Raw genomic sequence first — 24,484 nt, 5'->3', positions numbered from 1 at the left:
GAACGCATCCAATTTTAAACAAGATACGCCACAAGAGTTTATGACACCGATCAGCTATTCTTAATCCTTAAATAAAATTATTTTTAAATATCAATTTAGTTCTCATGAAAAGGTTTGCTAGAAGAAATCTCTTAAGAGAGCTTATCTCTAAGAGGTACACCTTTGTACATTACATTTAAAATTAATTGCTCTTATCATTATGTTTATGTACAATAACGAATAAAGAATAAAAATTACCATGGGTGTTTCGGTTTCGAAGGTGGCAGTAAAATTGTAACGCATGAGGAATACCATGGGCGTCACAGTGTTGTTTGTAATGACTGTTGTGTTGTTTTAAATATGAAGATTTATTATTTATTACTCAATGGAGCCTAAATCACTAAACGGATTTTAATGGAATTAGTTACACAATTACACAAATTTTTACAAATTAATTTGTTTATTTTTTTGTCATGACAACAATGCTGGAAATGGGATAAATATACAATGCGACAATGAGTTTGGTGTTTTAATGGCACGCTCATCTCTAGGAAAAGACATTGAAATAGTTTTCTAAAAATTAATAGGTAGATAAAAGCATTTTAAGTAAAAGTAATAATTATCCAAAATTTCTCTGTATATCTGTTTGTTCCGACAACACGCAAAAACTAAGTGCACCAATTTTTTTCCATTTTTCTAGTCCCAAAATCCACCCGATCAAAATAGCGGATAAAAGCAAGTAAAATATAAAGTATCAACCAGGGTTACAATGTAGTATACAGAATCATGTTATCAGTGGACACAGCTGCACAGGAAAATTTGTCCTTACTCGTAAAATAATTATCTGATCGCACTCGCTGGGGCAAGAAATGGGAATCCATAAATTGAATTCCTATGACGTCAATATAGATAGCTTAAAATTCTATAATAAGATACTTGCACATAAAAGAAAGTAGAGTAGAGGCACATAATAGTTATGGAAACTCCTGAGAAATAACTAGTGACCCACCCCAGCTTAGCACCTTTTTTTAGATAAAAGACAGCCAATGTTACTCGCTGATAAATTAGGGCCGATTCTGAGATACCAGTTCTCTAAACCTTTTAACCTAATATTTTAATTTAATAATTTTACGAATATTTATAGACTAGCATTATAACAATTTATACTTAAATCTGTTAAAAAATTCGTTCATATTCTTCTTTACTATATTTTGTTGTGATATCAAATTGAAATTTTAATTTTAGAGATAGGTTTAGAGAAATTTATTTATTTTATAAAATAAATAAACAAGTTAATGAAATTAATAATAATTTAAAATAAAACGGCACCTCAAAATTTAACATTTTTTTAATAAATTTTAAATCTAAATTATTATAATGATGGCTTATAAAACAATAATTTTACAAAATTATAAAATTAAAATATGAGGTTAAAAGATAGGGCCTTGTTCTTGCGGCTCGTGGCCCGTTCTGTAACTGAAAGTCTTTATAAATGAAATGTTTTCGCATTTTTATTACCATCTGTATAGAGATTAGATATCAAAATTATGGATAAGTGCGACTCGCCTTTACTTTAATTTGCCCTTGCCTAGCAAAAGGTTGCCGACCCCTGCTGCTTCTGGACGTACCAAGCGTGCGTTATCGACCCTCCAGAAAACGGGGGGAAAGGGATTGTTAGTAATGGGGTTTAAATGACCCATTGCTAGTAATCGTCCTATCAGGTCGACCTCCACACGGTTCTCTCTGGAAACCGTCGTGATTAATTCTAGTGGAATTAATGGTCACGATGGTCTAACTGACCTGCCTTTTCATTCTCACCTGTTATCCCTCATTAGTGCCCCGCCAGCGTATCCCGTTAGCACAGGCGGGGTTACCATTCCATTATCACCTATTAAAACCCTCCAGAAAGTTTTACCCCATTTTAAAAGAACCCCAAGCTGTAGTTTCTAGGAAACTGGGAAGAAAGTTCATTTCACAATTGATTCGATTATTAGCAATGGAGTCTAATTGCTAACAATCGAATCAATTTGGTTCGTTGCTAGTAAGTCAGACCCTATCAGGTCGACCTCCACGCGGTTCTCGCTGAAAGCCATTCCTTAAAAAAGGTGTACCTGTCTGCTTACAGCTAATTGCTTCGCTTATTATTCAGGGGTGGACACAAAATAGGGGGGAAGGATTGTTAGTAATGTGGACTACCAGTCCCACTGCTAGTAATATACTCTGTCAGGTTGAACTCCACGTGGTCCCCCCCCCCCTAGAAACCATCGTGCTGAGCTGCTTTTTCATATATCATTATCTCGCTAGCATATATCATTAGCCCAGGTGGGATTACTATTCCATTGTCATTCATTAAAAAAAAGACCCCCGTTCCCGCCCCTCGCTCTCTAAATACACTTATCAACAATAGGTGGTGGGGGGGAAGGGATTGTTAGCAATGGAGTTTGACAGTCCCATTGCTAGCAATATGCCTTATTAAGTCGACCTCTACGTGGTTCCCCCTGGAAACCATCGTGAATAATTCTTGTTGAATTCGTCACGATGGGCTACCTGACCTATTTCATCCTCACCTATCATCCTTCACTGGTGCCTCGCCGGTGTATGCCGATAGCGAGGGTGCGGTTATCTTTCCATTATCAACAATTAAAAAAAATACAATGGGCGGTCATTTGAATTCTAGGGTTCGTATAAAAGTTGCCCAATGTAGTCTATATAATGTATTTAAAAACATTATTTGAAGGAGTACGTAATTTGGTAATAAGTATTAAGGGTATAACTGTTTGATAGAAAATCACGTCGTAAAATATTCCTGGACTAATCTTGATATTTTCATAGGTATGTGAGTAAATTAATTGTTACTTTTTAAAACGAAAACAAAAACTCAATAAAATTATTTTTTCAAGATTAACGTTCAGTAAGAAAAACGATATTGACAGTTATCCGTGGAAAGCCGAAGTGATACCGGCCTTATAGTCTCGTCTTAAAGAAATTTAAAATTGACATTATGACATTCCTTTGCGTAGAATAGAGGTTATTGTATTTTTCATGTTCATATGGACCTTTGGTTCATTGGTAACAGTTACCACTGTCTAGGTAGTCAGTCAGCTAATTTCAAATATAATAAAAAAAGAAAATAATAATATAACTAGCCATAATATACGCATATTACAGATATAGGTAGTAAATATTTTTCAATAGACTAAAAACGAGGAAGTACCTTTACAAATTAATTACCTGTGTTACGATTGTGTAATTTAACAGCCAAAAAAAGCAAGTAAGCAATTGTCGTATATATGGTAATAACATTTTTATTTTTAGAAATATAAAGAAGTAATTGCTAAAAATCATACAAACTTAAGAGACTATATATAGACATCACTCATCCATAAATGAGTAAATGACGCTTAAAGGATATTAAAAAGAAATCACAGTTTGGGTAACCAAAGGTTTATTTTTATAAAGTTCTCTTAATCTTAATTGTAACCATAGGACTGGATGAGAGTTGTGAACGGCGCTGTAGCCTTTGCAACCTTCTCACCGGCCTCCTTAGTGATTTTCTGTAAAAAAAAATATGTTCAGTACTCCCAGTTTTATTACAATAGACTTGTATATAATAAGAAAAATTTTGATATATCAGAATAATATTATTTTCATGAAGCATCAAATAATGTAGGTAAGTGTGTATTGATCATCACTTAAAACTAATATGCTAGGAGTATATAGAAGATACAACTTCCATAAGATTTCTTTAAAAACGCATAGGAGTTTATAAGGAATATTTTTACTATTTTAATTTTAAAAGAAAAAAAACACGAACCTTAAGTTTCTTCTCATATGCAACTCTGTGGACAGCCTTGAACTTCCTCTTGTCCTCGAGTTTGCGTACGACATCACGGTACTTCCAGCCAACCTCGTGGGACAGGCGGCCAACATGACAGTACTGAGGAAAATATTTTTCAATCATGAACAATAATGTATTTTAATGCAATATTGTCTCAGTGTACATATAGTGTTTCAACATATTTTTCATTTCAGTCGCAAATTACCCAAAAACATCATTGGTTTTAAAATGTGTGTATACAAATAAAAAGCTATGTGGCACACCATAGAATGTGCCATCCTTTCCTTTCCTGCGGGTGTCATAAGAGGAAAATGAGGGAACTTAACGGTTGAGGGATGGGCATCAAGCATCCCTTTTAAAACATCACCAAAGACTAATTGTGGTTACTAACCTGCCAAGAATAGCAACTACTGGTAAATCCCCCACTTTTGGAGGAGGCCTATGTTCAGTAGTGGACAGTTTGCAGCTAATATAATGATGATAAATAAAAAAAAATTGAATTAAAGCAAAAAAGATCTTTTATTCTGTGCAACAATAATATAATCATTCGAGTTCTTATTCAGTACTCTACCTATAAGCTACAAGTGTCATTTCCTGCTATATCAATCAAGATCAAAATGGGAGTTCGAAAATAATTTGCAACCTCATATCCACATCACAAAAAAGCTAATTTTAGTATTGATATAGCTGTAGTTATATATAGAATTATATTTATATTTTCAGTTTCCTCAATCATCCCAACAATATACAAGAATTAAATAAAAGGTTAATTTACTTTAAAATTTGTGGGAAAATAAGATGTGATTATGTGCCACTTATTAATAAATTGTAGGATAATATTGCATTATGTATTTTTAATGTGCTAAGAAAAAATAGTATACCTTGCGACCAGGCTTCAAGCAGAAGACACGGAGAGCTGCAGGCACAACCACTCTCCTACGGTTGTCATAAGGCGGAGGGCAGCCATCATAGGCACGAAGCCTTCTAAGAGCATCTTTTCCACGCTCAGTCTTGTGTGGGATCATGCCTACAATAGTAGAATATGAAATTAGTACTATTGAAATATTATATTGAAAAATACATAAATGAGTAGAGACTTCATAAAAAGTATTATGATCACAAACATCATATAATGTAGGTATAGAATAAAATAATCATCAGCAGCAGTTAGCAGGAATTATAACTATTTAAAACTAAAAAAAAAAAAAAAACAAATAATATGTAAGAAATGCTAGTATTTTTTACATATTTTCTCAAAGTGACTATCTAATATTATACATATTACTAGTAATATAGGTAATTTTAGATTCTTTTTATTTAAGATTTTGGATGTGAAATTAAATAAACTATAGAATAAGGTAGCAGTGTAAAGTAGTGTGAAATCTAAGCATAACAGCTAAGGATTAACCTACATGTAATAATAGTCATTGGGTGCTCTGTATTAAAATTACTGTGATCTACCATTAGATACTTTATAATATATTTTTCTATGTTGTATTGTTTATAAAATTCCTATTACACACATATATAGATATAATTAAAAAGATAAATTTTAAAAATAAAAATAATACTGTTCTATGTATTTTTAATTTAGAATTTTATGTACACAATTTAGTAATTAGTTTTAGGTGAATTTTGCTATACTGAATATATGTGCTTTTTATTGAATGCCCCTTAAAAGCATTTTATAAAAAACATTCTATACTTAAGATGACAATATTATTAAAATTTCACATAAATGTAAAACAAACATTATCTATTATAAAAGTACTGATGTGCAGTTTTTTAAAAAAATATCTATAAATAGCAAATCATTTATTCTATAAATTTACATAAATCTATCTGAACAGAGGCAAATTCAATAAGTTATTTTCAACATACCTCTGACAGTTTTCCACAGAATCTTAGAGGGTGCTCTGAAATGGAATGGGCCACGAGCTGGATTCACATTGCATCGCTTACGCAGAAATGACATAAACTTCAACTTGTTTCTGAAATAATAAATGTTAAATTGTTACACATCTATTATATTGATTAAGTCAATACTCTTTTAGAAGTGATATCAGAATAATAATGTAGCAACATCTAAAAATTCAGTCGCAAATTACCCATAAAATAACATCATTTTTCAAAAATAGTATGCCAATTGAAACTTCTTTTCAATTACTAAATTAAATCAAAGGTATATGATCTTAGAGATAATAAAGATAAAACTAAAAAAATATGTTCTGTAACCACTCATGTCACAAAGAGTGGAGCCAACTTACCTGAAGAAGTTGCCAGAGATGTTGAGTTGTTCACAACGAACAACAACAACTTTATTTCCTTCCAACAGGACCTTAGCGATTACTGCGGCCAGTCGGCCGAGTAGATGGCCACGGCCATCGATAACTATGGCCTGCAAAACAACAATTAATCTTTATACTTATTGGTTGACGTTGGACACACCGCATAACCTCAAATGGGGAGACGGACATCATTAGTAAATAATACAAAAAAAAAATTGGCAAATCAACTTTTTATATAAGTATTTTACATTTGATAAAACATAAAATAGACTGCAAAATTTCATACAACTTATAAGAAATTAAATTGTAATGAACACAAAAAACTAAACACGTGTTGTGGTTATAGTAAAATAATATAAATCTGTTTTTTTGTTGTAACTTATACAACAATAACGTAATGACTTATTTTTTCATTAAATAGAGAAGATTTTACTAATATATATGTACAAAATAGCATTTTTTCTCCTCACCTTATTGCTAAAGCCCGTCATTTTCACGACAACAAAACGGAAAAGAGTATTTTTTTAAAACAATATGGCTACCTACCGGATGCCGAATATCAATCAGTGTTGCCTTCTTTCATTAAAAATGGTCTAAGAGTAAATCCTTAAACTTTTTGAAATTATGACCACTACCTATTTCATTGAAAATATAACTAATTACTCAACATGATACAGATATCATGTCGAGTAATTCGTTATATTTTATATTGTTACTTACAGATGCAGGCATCAGTTATGCATGTAACAATTACAGAAGTAAATCGGTACATTACCGTAGATAAAGAATAATCGTCTATACGTAAAAGATTTACAATCATTGTCAATATTTTTTTTTATACAACTTAAAATGGCAAACAAGCTGACAGTCTACTGACAGATTCAATGACTGATTGACTGTCAGTTTTAAGATCACAATCAATTAAGCCTGTATCACTTCAAACAAACAATCATATAAAAAATCTATACAAGCACTTCATTGAAATTGGAACGTTATAATGAAGCTATAGTTTGTTACAGTAAAAATATACAAAAAAGTAAACAAACGAACAATTAGTATGACTATAAGACAGTAAAATTTTAATTCAAACTCAAATCAATTTTATGCCAGACAATAAGATTTATTTTGTTATATTTTTTTTTATACAACTTAGAATGGCAAACAAGCTGACAGTCCACCTGATGGAAAGTGTTAATCGTCGCCTATAAACATGAGGAGTACCATGGACATAACAGAGTATACTGTTTCGCCCATGATACCCTCCATGCGTTGCCATTCCTGAGGACTCAGGTGTTATTCCTCTGTACCCAGTAAATTCACGCCATATCCCACCTTTGCCTTTTACCAGCCATGCAAACACAACTGCTTCACGGTTGAAACACAAATGGGACAGAGATACCCAACTTTAGCAAACGACTTTTGTACAAAGTCATGCCTCTGGTCTTCTTCTTTTCATTTAAGAGTTTCCTCTTGACGATATAACTAATTAATGCATCTTCTTCCAGCTAGCTCTATCTCAGGCCATATCTTTGCCTATATGACATGATAGAAACATTAGTTTTTTTTTTATCTGTCCCATGTAGTTATTATTTGGTTTTCCTCTTTTTCTTTTGCCCTCTATTTGTTAGTAGTAGGCTTAAAACTACGTTAATAAAAAAGTTTATAATTTAATAAATCATATACCTGAGAGGCATTCGGCCAGGACGATAATAAACCAAACCATGGTTATTTTGTGTTTTAATCATTGTCCTGATGAACTGACCTGACCTATCACAAGTGTATGGACATCCTCAGCTATTATTTTAAGAATGGTGTTGTCACTCTCCCGCATTCTTTTCACTATTGAGTCGACTTTCTTATGAATGATGGCATAGAAACCATTAATCCGGGAAGAAAAAGGATTATTAGTAATGAGGTTTAACAGCCCCATTGCTAGCATCACACCGTATCAAGTTGACCTCCACGCGGTCCTCTAGGAAACTATAGTGATTAATTTTTTTTCTACTGGTCACTATGGGCCAACTGACCGGCCTTTGTCCCCACCTATCATCCTTCATTGGTGCCCCGCCAGTGTAAACCGATAGCGCAGGCGGGGTAACTATTCCATCTTCACCCATTAAAAAAAAAATAATCCGTGCTTGTGCAAACTTTTCTGAATGAAACTTTCATGAAGTCCCAACGTCATCCTTAAAATATTATTGTAATCATTGTAATAATTGGTACTCAATTATCGGGAGATTTGATAATTTCATAAGTATAACGTATAAAATATATTCAATGTTTTTATCTTCATAAATTTTTATTTTATATTAAGAACCAATTAGTATATCTCATTAAAATTAACAAATTAATTTTCGGAGAAAAGTCAAAGTTTAATGTTCACTAACTGTTGTTATCATTACTTTTAATATATTTATTGATCAATCTTATCATAATTGAAATGATCGCCTGATGGGAAGAACATATGGCGTTCATACAAAACGTTTAAGCAGCACTGTGCTGTTAAATAGAAATGCTACTTGTCGATGAACGTGTCGTAGTATTTGTTTAAGTTTTATGTTTAATCGCAATGTACTCATGTATGCGTTGGACAATCGAAACATTGTAAATAGTTTTACTCACACATTTTTTATTCTCTGGATTTTGGGGGGGCGTGCCTTGGTATTGTACTGGGTACAAAGGAATAACACCTGAGTCCTCAGGAATGGCAACGCATGGGGGGTATCATGGGCGAAACAGTATACTCTGTTATGTCCATGGTACTGCTCATGTCTATAGGCGACGGTTACCACTTTCCATCAGCTTGTTTGCCATTCTAAATTGTAGAAAAAAAAAAAAACTATATTACACTAAATTTTCCTTTGTCGTGATGATACTTTATGGTAGTTACATAGAGTTATTTATCAGTTTCGTCAATATATTTGTAGTGTCGATTCGGTTTTTTATTAGTATGAGTCTATGACAAATTGACAATTGACCAATAAAAACAAGGCAGCTCAGGTAATCTAAAAATAAATAAATACTAAGCTTGAAGAAAGAACAAGAATCATAATTACTAATAATAAGATGTATTGCATTTTGTTTAATTTACGAAATTAGAATTAGAATGTAATTTTGAAAATTTCGTGTTCATATTATACTGATTCTCAGTGAAAATAAATTATTGTATAAAAGTTAATCTATTATATGCAGTACAGTATGGAAATTCCTTATAAGAAAATATTTATATATGTTTTAACATTTGTTGCTTATGCTTATACTGGTGTAGGCTCTAATATGTTGCGGAATTTGAAAGATGCAGTATTATCGGCTGAATCTGTATTTGGTGATATGCTCCAGAATGTAATTACTGTAGCAGAAAAGTTCCGGTCTTTACACGAAGTATTTGACGCGGCCGTAGAAGAAGAATGCATATATTCCTGCCCAGAAGGTAGCTCATAACTTATTCATACTAAATTCTTTTATATGACTTTGAGACTGTATTTATTTCAAATAATAGGGAAAATCTAGTTCCATATTATCATAATTCTAATTGTTTTCTTCAAAATTCTGTACTTTATTAATTTTATCATTTTTTTCTGTGAGTATATGTTTTTTTTCTGCTCTAAATTATACATAGTGACATTATACATGTATGGTTACCTTACTATTTATTCAAACAATAATGAAGTGTTTTCTATATAATTATTTTCTTTTGTGTTAATGCTCTAATCTTTTTAATGTTTTGTATTTCAGATGGGAAACCAGTTCGTAACAAAAACCACATACCTAAATCTGATGGATGTGGTTCCTTAGGTTTTGAAATATCTACAGAATATTTGCCACTAGAACTTATGACCAAGTGTTGTGATGCACATGATATTTGTTATGATACATGTAACAGTGGCAAAGAAGTATGTGACTTAGAATTCAAGAGATGCCTATATAATTACTGTGATACATATAAATCTGTAAATATAGCTGGTGATACATTATCAAAAGGTAACTTGTAGCTTCACCATGGTTTGTTAACTGGAAATTATTTCTGTTTTTCTTACTAGTCATATTCAATAAATACACTAAATTACAAATTTCTTAGTAATTGGTTATGTTGTTATAAGCTAACAAATAAATAAACTTACTTTTATATTTATAATATTGGTAAGGATAGATTCAGTTGAGGTTACTGCATCTATTGCATTTTTCATTGTAGTATATATATTTTTTTTTTACAACAGGGGGCAAACGAGCATGCAGCTCACCTGATGGTAAGTGACTACCGCCGCCCATGGTCACCCACAACACCTACGGCATTGCAGGTGAGCTGCCGGCCTTTTAAAAAGGAATATGTTCTTGAAGGTTATGTTGTCGTATCGTATATTAATGATTCCAAAGAGTTTTTAAATAAAAACGCTTAATTTATGTTTTTTAAATATTATGTTAAAATGAAGCATAAACACTGATAGAATCCTGGCAGTTATCACCTAATCAGTAATTTAAAAATAAATGTAACATTCCACAAAGTGCTAACAACAGATCTATTTATTTTTATGTTATAGGTTGTAAAGGAGCTGCTAAATTATTGTTTACTGGCACATTAACACTTGGTTGCAAGTCATATCTAGATGCACAGAAAAATGCCTGCTACTGCCCACCAGGGAAAAAGAATAGAAGATATCCAGGGAATGGAGAGTTATAACAATTTCTTATATCTGCAACTATAATTATTTTACTTGTAAGTTTGCAAAAGAAAACATGTAAGCTCACATGGAGATGTAGTGGTATTTTTGGATAAGCAGTGAAGGAAACTAATTGATCAGTGTTATATATGATAAAGAACTGCTTTAATATTTTGTTTTTATTTTCTTTTTTTTATAATTTTTATACCTTGTTTATAAGATCAAGAAAAAAGATCCTGGAATATATGTCAACATAAGATAGATTTTTAAGATGGGGCAGTAAGTGCAAGCACCTTAACTGTTGCTAAATAATAATAACACACATGTGCATGTTTAGTTAGTATGTTAGGTAGGCAAAAAATAAAATTTATTGCCATATGTGACATAGTTTTTAGCATTTTTTGTGTTCTAACGTCTTGGATTTTATAAGAAGTTCAATTGGAATCAATTTCTCCTTACTGTGTACTTAAGTATACAGTAAGCAAAATTTACATTTACAGATCTTGAGATCTGTAAATGCCAATTGAAATATCCTCCAGTCTCGTATGAATATTCTTTTATAATTACTACAGTTAAGGTATTTGTTCTTATCTACTTTGTGGTAGTAACATTTGTTGATATGTCTTATATCAACAGATATTATACATACTTAATAGAATCTCATAATGGAATTCAAAGCAAATGTATTGTCACTAGTTTATTATTAATAATTTGTTTTTACTATGGCTATGTTGTTTATGATTGTGATATTTAATAAGTTATAAGGGTAAAAACTATGTACTTTGATTTTTGTTTAGATGAAAAAACAAATTGTGGTTTGCATATTAATTTATTTTCCAGATAGGTTCCTTTATATTTTGTAGTTCAAGTAAGTTAAGGCTTACATTATGTACATACATGTCTTTATTTAAATAGGCCAAAGAGAAATTTTATGCATGATATATAAGTTATATGACATGGTTCTCAACTATGAAGGGAAATAGAAGCCTGATTCTTATATTGGTTTAGTTTTATTTTTAGCAAAAATTACATCTTACTTATCCCCTTGGAGTTATATCTTAACATAAATTATTTATTAGCTTAATTTAGATTATAAGGCCATTTGGAAATCTTACACCTGCAGTCTAATTGTCATGTACATTATAATATTTAAGATGACAATTCATGCAAATATCTGTGCAAGTTTTCCTAATAAAGATATAGATAGGCCTTGAATATACAAACTAATCCTAAGTGGACGCACAATCAAAATACATATGTGATTTATAACTCCATATGTTGAGCATATAAAAATAATTCATTAAAATGTAAATAAATGCATGTAAAAATATTTTATGATTAATTTTCAATCCTAGGATATATCTTGATTAGCTTTCACAATATATTAATGTGAGTGTTTCCATTAGATGCTGTGGTGAATTTCTGGTCACAAAAGGTATTCTATGTTAACAGTTCTTTGATTTCATCTTTTTCGGCCGCTTCAATGTATGGTGTACCATCTGGAGTTTTTCCACTTTTAGAAGCACCCTGTAAATATATTAATAAATTTATTTTCTGGATAAATATATAAGAAAAAAATATTTTAATTAAATTACTATTAAAAAGATATTATATAATTTCTAGTACTAACATTCTTAAGTAATGTTTTCACACAGTCAGTATGACCTTCCCAAATTGCAGCCAAAAGGACAGATATACCATGTTTATCTATCATCTGAAACAATATTTAAATCTTTTATTATATAAGTAATTAAAAAATCAGTTAAGCCATAACATAGGCAATTCATAAGGTATGTTCCAAATCTCCAATAAAAACAATGTATAATTATTAGTATTTATATTCATTATTCATATTGTTTACATTATACATATACATTAATATTGTTAAGAAAGACATATTTTTCATTGTTATTATAATTAGTGTTCAAAAATATACAAATGAATATATTATACTCACATTAGGATCTGCACCTTTATCCAATAAATAATTCAGAACAGTTGTTTGTCCATAGTCAGCAGCATAATGGAGTGGTACTCTACCATCTATGAGAGCATTAACATCAATTTTCTGAAAAAAAAATATATATATATATAAATAGATACCTATATACTATTGTTATATATTATTGTGGTTATAGAATAAAAATTGTGGATAATTCCAGAAATGACTATGTAATTATTATTGTAAGAGGTATACTGTATGTTTGAAATAGTGTGCTTTAGTGATTCATTACAATTTTTTTTTTGTTCAATATTGTATTCAATAAAACCAATGATCAATGAAACAAATTGACTTCGAAACACTAATCCAATAATCTTTAACAAATTACCCTACGAATGAACGGCATTCTTAGCTTTCTCTTGCCGACAACAGTGCAATTTCCCTATAATCGCAAGCAACTTGTTTACAAGATATACATTAGCAGAGACTGATTTACCTTATTTTCGATGATATCTTTTACTTGATCTATATCGCCATTTTTAATTCCCCAAACTAATTCGCTCATTGTTAGGTACTTAATAATTCGCAACCATTCAATTCTTTACAACGAAGTGCAATTCACTGCAAGTAATGGAAACGGATGGCGTTGTGACAAACAACTGACTTGTGATTATGACGTGATTTTTGACAATATTGACATTCTTATTTGACATATAAAGTTTAGTTTGACAAAACTATCACGAACTCTAAGAATAAGGAATTACATAGAAGGAATGATAAAATAAAAACGTTAAATCATAAGGTTGCCACCTTACTTCTTATGCAAATATATTTAGTAAAAAGAGGACGAAAGATACACTATTACTTCTATTTTGGTTAATTCATAACAGGCTAGTGTATAGAAAATATACGGTCGTATAACACTATTAAATTCAGATACAACCTGATTGCATACTTTCTATATAAACTGTGTCGAATATATAGTGTAGTAATGTAAAATTGTCATTGATAAATAGTTGGCATGTTACTTTCAAATATATATTATTATACAACTACAATATAATCACAGAAATACAACTATATACTATCAAAAAGAGTCATGATCTATTGATTAGACTTATTTTTTATTTTTTTATACAACTTAGAGTAGTAAACAAGCTGACGGCCCACCTGATGGAAAGTGGTAACTGTCGCCTATAGACATAAGCAGTACCATGGAAATAACAGAGTAACATGATACCCTCCATGTTCCTGAGGACTCAGGTGTTATTACTGTTTAAATTCACGCCATATTCATCAAACCGAAACACAGCCATTCAAACACAACTGTTTTACGGTTGAAACACGAATGGGACAGTTGCCAAACATTTTTTATAGATTAGCCTATGAATTGAAAAAATAGGAACCGATGGTGTATCTTTGATCATCTTTTTACTAATTATATTTGCATAAGAAGAAAGGAGGCAACTGTATGATTTACAGTTTTTATTTTATCATTCCTTTTATGTAATTCTTGTTTCTTAGGAAAAACCACTTTTGGTTACCATAAACGCTTTTTAATGTTTAATGGAATGTTATTATTAGAGAACTAGAAATGTTACTATATATTAACAAATTTATTTAAGTTGTTCCTTTGATGTTTTTTATGGTATCGTAGATAGCTACTATCATTAATTTATAATAGGTACATAAAGGAACTGTCACATAAAAAAAAAAGAAACGCAGTACTATTCTTATTCTATGGCTATCATAGGCACATGACCCAAATAAAAGATTTAGCGCGGAAGAGAGTCCAATTACATTCTTATTCTATGAGTACATGCGACTAAACCGACGTTGACAGTGACTATTGTCATTCTCGATGATAACGGTGAGGAAGGAATTGTTTTTTGAAAATAACGAATAATGAGTATTCGGTGATAGGAAATATAACTTTATTTAAATTCAATTTCATTATTATGAATTTATTTATATCTACAAATGAAAAATCAAACTTTTTAAGTGTCTATCATCGAAATATAACAATTAATTAACTTTTCTGTGGTTGTAAATAAATGAATACGATAGAAAACTATTATTTTTCTAAATTTTCAGTATTACAAACTAGTATCAAATTAAATAAAATGGAGAGTTCTGACTTAGAATTATTGGAATTCTTACCTATGCCGCTGGATCCTCGCTTTGCTGTGAAACATATTGTGGTATAATTGAGTTAATGATTTGTGCAAGTAAATTCAGAGATTTTGTAAATCCTAATTTGTTTTCCAAAGCATTTCTAATAAAAACAAAAATTGGGATTAAAATGACAGTCCTTTTTTATTCCAATTTCTGTTTTTAAACATATCCATTTTTGTAATGTTGCAGGGAATTCTATTAACCAAATTTCGTCCAATAAGTTTACGAATTCATAAGAAAATACTATCATTTGATAATGATTTAGAGGATGATAATATTAACAGGATTCAAGATATGGTTGCCTTGTGTACAAGCCAAATAAAAAAAAATGTTCTGAATTTGATGGACATATTTAAAGTAGAACATTGTCAACAGCTATCCCTTCAGGTTAGTATTTAAATGGAACTGTGATAATGATGAAATTAAATTTTATGAGTTGTTTTTATTTATTTATTTGAAATAGGCATGGCAACAGTATAAATATTATACATAACATTTTTTGTATAGCATGCTGATATACATACATATGATTATATGCATATTAAAGATAGAATATAATTGGATAAATTAAATTTACAATAAATACATATTATTATATGATGACTATGTCACAAGACAAACTGAGAACAGATAATATGATAATAAAAGCATGAATAATTGAAATCTTATATATTAATTTATTGTGCATGAAAGAAACAATGTAATCAATTTTATCTATTTGTTAATAGTTGTGGAGTGTATCATTTATGTGAAATTCTACTATCAGTAATTATGGGCTATTAAATAAATAAAAAATAATAAGATTTAAATATAAAGCAAGACTATCAAATCTACAAGGTCTTCAGAACTTTACTGTGAAACACAACCAATAAGCCATGGGTTATACCCATATCTGGATTTAAACATATCTTTATATTTATTCCATATTGTCACAAGTGGATCACTTAATCCTAAGTTAGTTGTTATTCAGTTAAAGATCATCACTTATCTAAAGAGTTTTAACTCTATTTTTTATATTAACTGCTTGTTGCCTACGAAAATGTATAAAAAGTTATGCATAGATTGTAGCTGAAAACTTTTTAGAATATGACCCACATTAGGTTTGCAATTTAATGGTGCCCATTAATTTAGTTTTGGAAATATTCATTTTTCTATCAGTAATTTATACACTCTTACAAACAAACAGCAGAAACTACAATTATCCCTAATTTTTGTTTTATTATAAAATAAATTTCAGGGTGAGTATGTTGGGAAACTGTAAAGCTCATGCAATTGATGTAATAAATAAATAAAATAAATTATTATTTTGTTGTAGATTAAAATTTTGTATTAAAATATGTAATTTTTAAGGCTGGCAATGCAGAGGCATCTCCTCTGGTATTCTTAATGTTTATGGACTATGAACTGCATGCTCTTTTATGATCCTTGCACATAAAAAAATTATGATATTCAATTGTTATGTTTAAAAATCTTACAGGAAAGTCGCCAATTCACTATTGAAAGGTTAACATGGTGCATGAATAGACTGCTATTAATTGAACAACAGTTGTCATCTAATGTTACAACCAATGATGAGAATAATGAATCTGTCTTCATTATACCAATGCATTTTGTTAATTGGATTGACTATACATTTGAAACACTTGCTAAGCTTTCCGAAACTATTTACAGGACTGATTATAAAAAGACTGAAAACATTTATCAACAATGGAAAGATGATGTAAGATAATTTGTTTCAATTTTTAATTTAAATAATACTTTATTATATTGACATATTTATTTTTTTTTCTTAGATGGAGCAAACTTTTGGTATCTGGGATTGATAAAGAACATAAAAATATAAATAAAAACATTTATTTTCTATATTTTCATACTAAAATACTAATCTAATATTCTATTGGATACAGATAGTAAGTAATGTACAATCAACATAATAAGTAGCATTGTTAATTTCCTTTTCAGGTGGTTGACTCTGTGACTGTGTTGTATAAATGTATTGATGAACTCTTACTTTCTGCTATGACATTATGCAGACATTGTATTACTTCTGATCAATATATCGTAAAAGCAAGATGTCAAGTGGTAGGTTTACTATAATTTTTGTATTTAATATAAAGTTGTTTTCTTACAACATTTAATCGTAAAGTTAGTTGCTGTTATTATAATTGTATATACAAATACAATTCATGCTATCAAACTAGATTATTAAAAATCCAGGTTTCTTTTCATGGTGGACTTAGATCAAGCAAGTATCTCTAAAGGCTCATTACTCATATAAGTTTACTGTTGATATACTAAGAGAATTCTGCATAATGGAGTTCTGAACTTCTGAGTACATGTATTGGTCTTCAGTCTAATCCTCTGGTTCTATATTTTAGCTATTGCTCCTGTTGTTTTTTTGGTTCCAGGTTCTAAGAGAAACAAAAGCATTATTTAGTGAGCTTGTGGAGGAAACACCCAGTGAAACATTCAAAGTCACTCCAGACACATTAAAAACACAAATTAAACCTTCCAATGTGAATGTTCTTATAGATGTATTGAAAGATGTTTTATATGTGTTAGAAACAAACACAAATACAGCATTATTGGCATTGTTAGTGTATTGCTTCAGTAATAGCAAAACACCTGTAGAAATATTAAGAGAACATTTCAATAAAAATACAAAAGGAGGTTGTTCTTGTACTCATAGTTTGGGAAACGTTTCAGATGAATGTTCTGTTATAAAGGAATTTGATTTGTACAATGAGAGGCTTATGCAAATTGGATTATTTGCCATCTCATGCTCATCTGATCAAAACAGTATGTTTTTTTAATATTATTCTAAAGTTCTATTGTAAAGTGTAAAGTTCTAATATATACTGTAATTACTGATAATATAATTATAAAAGTTTGTGAAAATAATAATTTATTTTCAGTATTTATATTTGGAATTTTACATATAAGTAATTCTTCAAAAGACAGTTCTCAAACTGTTACTTGAAATAAAATAAATATTATATACATTGAGCATTCATAACTTTTACTGAAGTGTTGCAATGTCGCTATTATATATCAATTTTCAAAAACAATTTAACATTTTGTAATGTTTCTGATTGTTTATTTAAAAAAGTTATGATCTAATGAACTGAAACCTACACAGTTCCTCATATGCAAAAGTTTCAAATTATTTAGTTAGCTATGGAAAGGGCTATACTCAGACTTTCTTTGTGTGACAGAATTTGAAATGAGAATAACTGCAAAAGAACAATTTACAAAGTTATTTACATAGCCCGTAGGATAAGCAAGCTGAAGTGGCAATGGACTGGTCACATAGCTTGGAGAACCAACAATGGGAGTTGGTGGATGCAGGTGACTCAGGCCCGTTCCTTATAGCAGTGTATGGGGTAGGCCTATGTCCAGCAGTGGACCGATAATGGTCAAAATGATTTAAAAAGTGCTCTGCTAGCAAACGAAAATTTTAATCATAGAAGATGTTTTATATTTAATCTACTATTAAAAGCTTTGCAGCTACTTCATATTTTTGTTTAAGAATATTTCAAGTACATTTTTGTCATCAAAATCCAAATTTTCAGTTCATATTTTTGTTTAAGAATGAATTTTAAAAATGATCATTGTTTTTGAAAAAGGACAAATTGTGACGTGGTCATACTTTGTTATGAACACTCTTAAGATAATTAATGTGTTTTCACTTATATGAATGTCTTTTCTTTAGGAATTTTAATTCTTCGTAGTGGTTTAGCAAGCTTAGAAGCTTTAGACCCACATCTAGTTCCAGCTGTAATGGTTTCTGCTAATTCCAACCATAGCATTATGTTGATGAGAATTTGGCAGCAAGAAGTACAGGAGATAAGAGATAATGTCTTTTTGATTGTGGATCCTGCTGCATTTACTGAGGTAATATATATTTTTGGTATAAATTTCTATCTATTTTTTGTCAGATTTCATCAGAATAAGACATGAAAGATTTTGTAGCAAATTGTCTGCATGGGTGTCTGTGTGTCAGTCTTTTTTCTGCCACCAATTGTGCGCAATATGACAGTGAGGTTATTATGAACTAATCAATACTTGAACTAATTAGTTGTAGTATTTATAATTTTGTAACATATGCTGTAGATCTAATTTTCTACTTTGTTTACAGAAATCAAAACAAATAATGCACCAAGTACTCTTAGAGTTAATAAAGGCAAACTGTTACATTAATAGTAAAGTATGCTCTATTATAAATATAGGTTGTACATTACATGAATTCTTTTCTGTTTACAATAAATATGAACCAAATGCTTTGATGCACCGTGAAGAGTTATTGCCTCTGTTGGCAGATCTGGAAAAAGGTATATTATTGTGATTATCTCTTTAAAATGTAAAACTTACTGTATTTATTATATGTACTGCACTGAGTATTATTATTTCTATTATTGTTGTCTTGTGATAGATTACACTGGCTGAAAAATGATTCATAATGAGTTTTAAATTAATAGTAATAATATTAAAAAAATTATAATTATGTTTAATTGTTTATTTTAGTACAAATGGAATGTAAAATCGTAAGCAATATTTTAAGTTCAGGCGACGATTTTATATATGAAATTAAAAAAAGTATACCCAATAAAGAACTATCTTTAGAGCAGCTGTTGAAGCGTTTAAAACTTCTATACACTATGGTCAATAGAATTAATGAATTACTTCATCCAAAAGAGAATGAGGATCAGTTATTCGCTGACGATTTTTGTGAATACGATCCACCAAGAAATAAAAATGTTACTCACTCAATACTGCCTATTAATACTAATACATATGTCAATTCTCCAAGAAAGCACAATAATTTAACTAGAAGTGTTTTTGCTAGAACTACAAATGTGCGATTATCGAGAAATAACTTTATATTATCGAAGTTGACGAAACATTTAAAAGATAAAACAGGATATCGGCGCGATGTATTAAGCTACTCGGCAAGACTGGATGAACTGTTAAATGAAGAAAATAATTGTAATGCAAATAATACCGAAAAAAATAAATTATTAAGTATTCGTGAACCGTCAGTACTATTTATGTCACCACTGAAGAGTAGATCATCACTACGAAGAGCAGTTTTAAACAGTCATTACAAATTGCAACATTTAAAAAAAACAGAAAACAAAACAAGCTTAGATAAATCGGTTACAGAGAAAGAAAATCTTTTTGATGAAACAACAAGTCTACAGATTACAGGTACTATGAGTGTTTTTTAACTGTTAACAAATTGTGGAGTTATGATACTGTTTTGTCACTTTAGATTTGCTTTGGGTCCTTTTTTTAAATTTAATCTTCTATATTAAAATAGCCTGTCCAATTTTTAAATTAGTATTGTGTGCTAAAAATGTCGCCGTGTGGTCCCGGTATAGATTAGGCCATCTCATCCTTTCTGAAGGGTGTCATAAGAGGCTACTAAGGAACCTTTTAACGTTAACTTTTTTTACAGATGTTTTGAATGAAATAAATGATTTAACGAATGTTCTGTCAACAACTAAAGACATATGTAAGAAGAGAGCTACGAGTAATATTGAATATAACAATGAGAAAAGTATCCTAACTTTAAAAGTAAATGAACAAAATACGGCTACTTCTAAATATATATGGAATATTCCGGTAAATAGTAATATTGAGGAAAGATCATTAGACGAGAATGAAATGATTTCAAACGTATCAAATTTGACACAACCTTCAGATGTTACTACTCCAGAGAGAATAAGCGACTTGGATCTTGTTGAAAGTAAACTAAATAGCTTAAAATGTATGCAATTTGAAACTAGTTTGTAAATACGTAATTAGTCAGAATATATTAATTTTATAACAGAGTAAAAATAAATATACTACTATTTGTGTATGTAGTTTTGGAATTATTTATTGGTCTTTATTATCTGAAATAACATAGATAATGACCCACCTAGTGTTATGTCATTGCATTCTGTAATTTAATTTCTAACTTTCACTGAAATTATTTCAGCCATTAATTAAAAGAGAATTATGAATTCCTAAGCAACGATTCGAATATCTCATTTTAGAAAGTGTATCCCTTGTATTGTTATTCACATACTTGTCTGATCATTTATCAATATGTCCGATGTTAATATGCAGACGTTTTTGCCTTGCGCGGACGTATTTTGCATTGTGTAATCATTACGTTGTTCATGTAGTCTAATACATAGTTATTGGAAGTAGTGTTTATTCTGTTGATGAGCATTATAGTTATTTTTCCAGGTACGTTAACATTTTTAGGGTTCCGTTGTGAATCGTTGAAACTCTATACTTTGGAAAGTAGCTTTTTTTACGTCTAATAACCTTAGAGATATTTTATGTAAATTTTTTAGAATTATGATATTTTGTATGGGATAGAGTCTGCTATAGATAACAGCAATATTTTTATATGATAACCAGCTGATCCGGCACATCCTGTTTTTTAAAATAAGTGAAAATGGCATTGTAACGCCTCCGCTATCAGTGTACATTGGCTGGGTAACAGTGAGAGGTGAGGATGAAAAGACAGGTCAGTTAGCCCATCGTGACGAATTCAACGATAAATTAATAACAATGGTTTCCAGGGGAAACCGCATGGAGGCTAACCTGATAAGGTATATTGATAGCAATGGTGACTAACCTCCCCATTACTAACAATCTCTTCCCCCCAAATATACTATTTTACCCCCTACTTCTCCACAACCTGAGCGTTTCCAGAAAGAAAATACATTGAAACCGCATTCTAGATGATAATTTATTCGCTAGAAACCGAGTGAGGATGAATGAAAAATTACGGAGCGGCAGAAATTGAGGTTATTCAGCGTGAATGAACATGTTGTAAGTCTGTTACTTAGCCTCTCATTTGGGCCGTTGTGCGTTGACAACTTTGTTTTTGATTTGTTGTTCACGGTTTATTATCATATAGAAAGTCTGCTGAAAATGGCGAACCTTAAGCCATAAAACCAACAGAAATTCCAAAATTACTAAATATCTATCATTAAGGTAGACGAACTATAAAAAATTCCATCAGGTTGAAGTGGTACAGAAAATAAGTTCTTGAACATAGTTTCGGTTTCGGCCTTAGTTGTTTGAAAAATTTTTGCCAAAGTCAGAACTAAACTAAATGTTTGGAACATTTGGCTGAAACTGGCGGAAATTAAAAAAATCAGTCGGACAATAACTAGAATACCATACGTGTACCTACCTAATGAAAAACTAGACATTGAACATCAGAGGCCATAACCCCAAATATTCATAACAGAGATTCTATTCAATCTATTTCAAAATAGATAGGACCAAAGTGTTAAAAATCATAATGGAAAAATCAATGTATGCCGTCTTACTACAAGCACAACAGTTTACAATTATTCCAGGAAGTCTAAACTGTTTATGATTCTAAATTACAAATTACTATTAATAACGCTTAAAATTAAGTTTACTTGAATAAACATTACCTATCTTTATTCTATTCTATAGATACGAGTGACTGGAGATATTTTTTCACGACAGTTTAGTGGTCAATGAGAAGCTAAAACACCTAATAATGAGAATCAAACATCAGAATGAATATGTTACTCGGTTATAGAATTAACGGTTCATAATAGATTATTAGTGGCCCGCCTACGGTATTGGTATACGCTGGTGGGGCTTCAATGAGATATGATATGTGAGGATAAATATGAAGTTAGGCCAATTGGCGAATTGTGACAAAACCTCTGGGAATTTACGACAACAATTTTCAGAGGATTTCGAGTGGAGGTCGACCTAAGTATATTGCTAATAATGAGGCTGTTAGGTCCCATTGTAAATAATAGTCTCCCCCCACTGCCGGTCATAGAGTACATGGTACAGATGTAGTTATTAATTTTATTCGTAACATCGATTGCGTGTCAATAAAGTTACCTTAATTGCTGATCGTAAAAACGTAGTGTCGCACTGAACGTTTCATTAGCACATTTTCTATTTAAGTTCCTACCTATATATACTGAATAAATGAAATGGTATAAATAACTTACTCGGTTTCTGTCACAGACTATGCTTGGTTAGCAGAACTGATTTTAAAATGTATTTTTACATAAACATTTGTGTATTGGCGAGTTTGGTGAGAGAAATACTATTTTTTATTTACAATATATTATTTAAGTTTTTATTATGCAATTATAATTTATAATTATTTTTCAGATAGTTTCGGATATTGTTTCAACAGAAAATATCAACGATAACATTAGCTTTAATAGAACATCCAAAACAGACAACGAAGAAAGGATACCAACAGGTTTAGTAAGATTGATTGTAACCACAATGGAGAAGTCTTTAAACAAAACAGAGGACAGTGAAGCGCGAGCTATTTATTGGTATCCCACCCCTTGCAGTTTCAGGGCTGAGGTAATTGGCACAAGATTTATTAAAATTTTATTTAAAATTAAAACGATAATATAATACATATACCTTTTCGAAAGAAAAATAATTAGGTAGAGAATTTTGTACTTTTATAAACAAGTGCAGGTAATTGGTTCTCGTTTAGTGTAATAAATATTGTTGGGGTCATGCTATTAATGAATAATGATGGTCGTATTTCTAGTAGTGTAAGCACGATCACCACGTCCCCTTCTGGATACAATAGCGGTGAATTCTTAGTAAATTCATCACAATGGGCCAATTGCAGGTCAATTGGCCTTCATTATTACTTGTCATCATTCGATGGCGGTATCATCGTATAATAATAAGGCAGGCGGAATTACTATTATTATTTATACCTGGAATATATTTTTTCAGGGAGGGTATACCTGCTACAGTTGCAGAGAATCTCTTCACTGCTTGCCAGGTAATGCTGGCCTCTTGGCCTTCTGCTATGGTCGTAGACCATACTGTAGTAATGGAGTGTGTTCTGAAGTTAGCGGGGAAAAGTGCCAAGACACCCACATAGCGAATACTACTATCGAGGCTTATGATGACGTGGTTACACAGCCAACAAAAGTAGATGCAGTAGCATAAATGCTGACTTATATGTATCAAAATAATTTTAATTTAATTTTATAAGTATTATGACACTTAAATATATTCATATGTATATATATTTATATTTTTTTATTGACGTTACACACCTTAAGTAGTAATAAAAAAAAAATCAAATTTCGAATACACGATGAAAGCAACAAAGTACTACTTACGTGTAGTAGGTTTACAATTACTAGCCAAAAAGTGAATGTATGAATGTAAATGAGTCTACTCGTGTTACATAGTAGTCACGAATATGTCTACTTATTCCTGTTTTTTCATGAATGAAAATAGATTGGTAATCTTGTTTGCATTACTGGTTTATGTGGGTGGGGAATGAAGGTAAAAGGTACCAGTGAGGAATAAAGTCAAATCATTAGTTCATCGTGACAAATTCACCAGAAATAACTACATTGAATTCTAGAGGAACCAACGGACGTCGACTTGAAAGGGTAAATTGCTAGTATTGAAATTATTATGGTAAACACTTTTACGAAATCTGAACTTGTCATTATATTTTATTTTTTCACATTGAATCTTTTACTAAATTGGAAATTTTTATGATGTGATCTAGTTTTATTCGTAGACACTTAAGTGATGTTAACATTTTTAT

General features: G+C 30.7%; 4 protein-coding genes and 1 long non-coding RNA gene across 7 annotated transcripts; 2 read left to right on the top strand and 3 right to left on the bottom strand.

The window, feature by feature from the left end:
• Window positions 1-3,407: 3,407 nt before the first annotated feature.
• LOC113515940 (60S ribosomal protein L13a) lies at window positions 3,408-6,690 on the bottom strand. Its single transcript, XM_026900240.3, has 6 exons — window positions 6,576-6,690; window positions 6,085-6,215; window positions 5,699-5,808; window positions 4,699-4,844; window positions 3,794-3,916; window positions 3,408-3,533 (listed from the first exon to the last, which is right to left on the bottom strand). Exons 1-6 carry the CDS (start codon window positions 6,594-6,596, stop codon window positions 3,450-3,452), a joined length of 615 nt encoding a protein of 204 aa, XP_026756041.1. The 5' UTR covers window positions 6,597-6,690; the 3' UTR covers window positions 3,408-3,449.
• A 2,370-nt stretch (window positions 6,691-9,060) lies between these two features.
• LOC113515943 (group XIIA secretory phospholipase A2) lies at window positions 9,061-11,762 on the top strand. Its single transcript, XM_026900242.3, has 3 exons — window positions 9,061-9,535; window positions 9,841-10,086; window positions 10,644-11,762. The coding sequence occupies exons 1-3, from the start codon at window positions 9,292-9,294 to the stop codon at window positions 10,781-10,783; spliced, it is 630 nt and encodes a 209-aa protein (XP_026756043.2). The 5' UTR covers window positions 9,061-9,291; the 3' UTR covers window positions 10,784-11,762.
• On the bottom strand, window positions 11,574-13,374 carry LOC113515944 (myotrophin-like). The gene is made up of 4 exons (XM_026900243.3): window positions 13,202-13,374; window positions 12,721-12,831; window positions 12,394-12,477; window positions 11,574-12,290 (listed from the first exon to the last, which is right to left on the bottom strand). The coding sequence occupies exons 1-4, from the start codon at window positions 13,268-13,270 to the stop codon at window positions 12,204-12,206; spliced, it is 351 nt and encodes a 116-aa protein (XP_026756044.1). The 5' UTR covers window positions 13,271-13,374; the 3' UTR covers window positions 11,574-12,203.
• A 1,187-nt stretch (window positions 13,375-14,561) lies between these two features.
• Window positions 14,562-23,893, top strand: LOC113515942 (serendipity locus protein alpha). Of its 3 annotated transcripts, none has more exons than XR_008253585.1 (11): window positions 14,562-14,906; window positions 15,070-15,267; window positions 16,358-16,600; window positions 16,843-16,962; window positions 17,289-17,679; window positions 18,593-18,774; window positions 19,019-19,211; window positions 19,405-20,088; window positions 20,339-20,650; window positions 23,056-23,259; window positions 23,650-23,893. XR_008253585.1 is itself a non-coding variant. In XM_026900241.3 (9 exons), exons 1-9 carry the CDS (start codon window positions 14,760-14,762, stop codon window positions 20,674-20,676), a joined length of 2,496 nt encoding a protein of 831 aa, XP_026756042.2. In that variant the 5' UTR covers window positions 14,562-14,759; the 3' UTR covers window positions 20,677-20,745. The 3 variants fall into 3 exon arrangements, 1 of the variants encoding a protein (XP_026756042.2); XR_008253586.1 differs by having other exon boundaries at window positions 14,562-14,933; XM_026900241.3 differs by lacking the exons at window positions 23,056-23,259; window positions 23,650-23,893 and having other exon boundaries at window positions 20,339-20,745.
• Window positions 16,719-19,340, bottom strand: LOC128202061 (uncharacterized). The gene is made up of 2 exons (XR_008253587.1): window positions 19,252-19,340; window positions 16,719-17,291 (listed from the first exon to the last, which is right to left on the bottom strand). It is a non-coding gene; the product is annotated as an uncharacterized LOC128202061 (long non-coding RNA).
• Window positions 23,894-24,484: the final 591 nt, after the last annotated feature.

Source organism: Galleria mellonella, unplaced genomic scaffold (genome assembly GCF_026898425.1).
Source record: "Galleria mellonella isolate WM207_F2 unplaced genomic scaffold, CSIRO_AGI_GalMel_v1 utg74, whole genome shotgun sequence".
NCBI lineage: Eukaryota > Metazoa > Arthropoda > Insecta > Lepidoptera > Pyralidae > Galleria > Galleria mellonella.
This window is presented reverse-complemented; position numbering and strand designations above follow the sequence as displayed.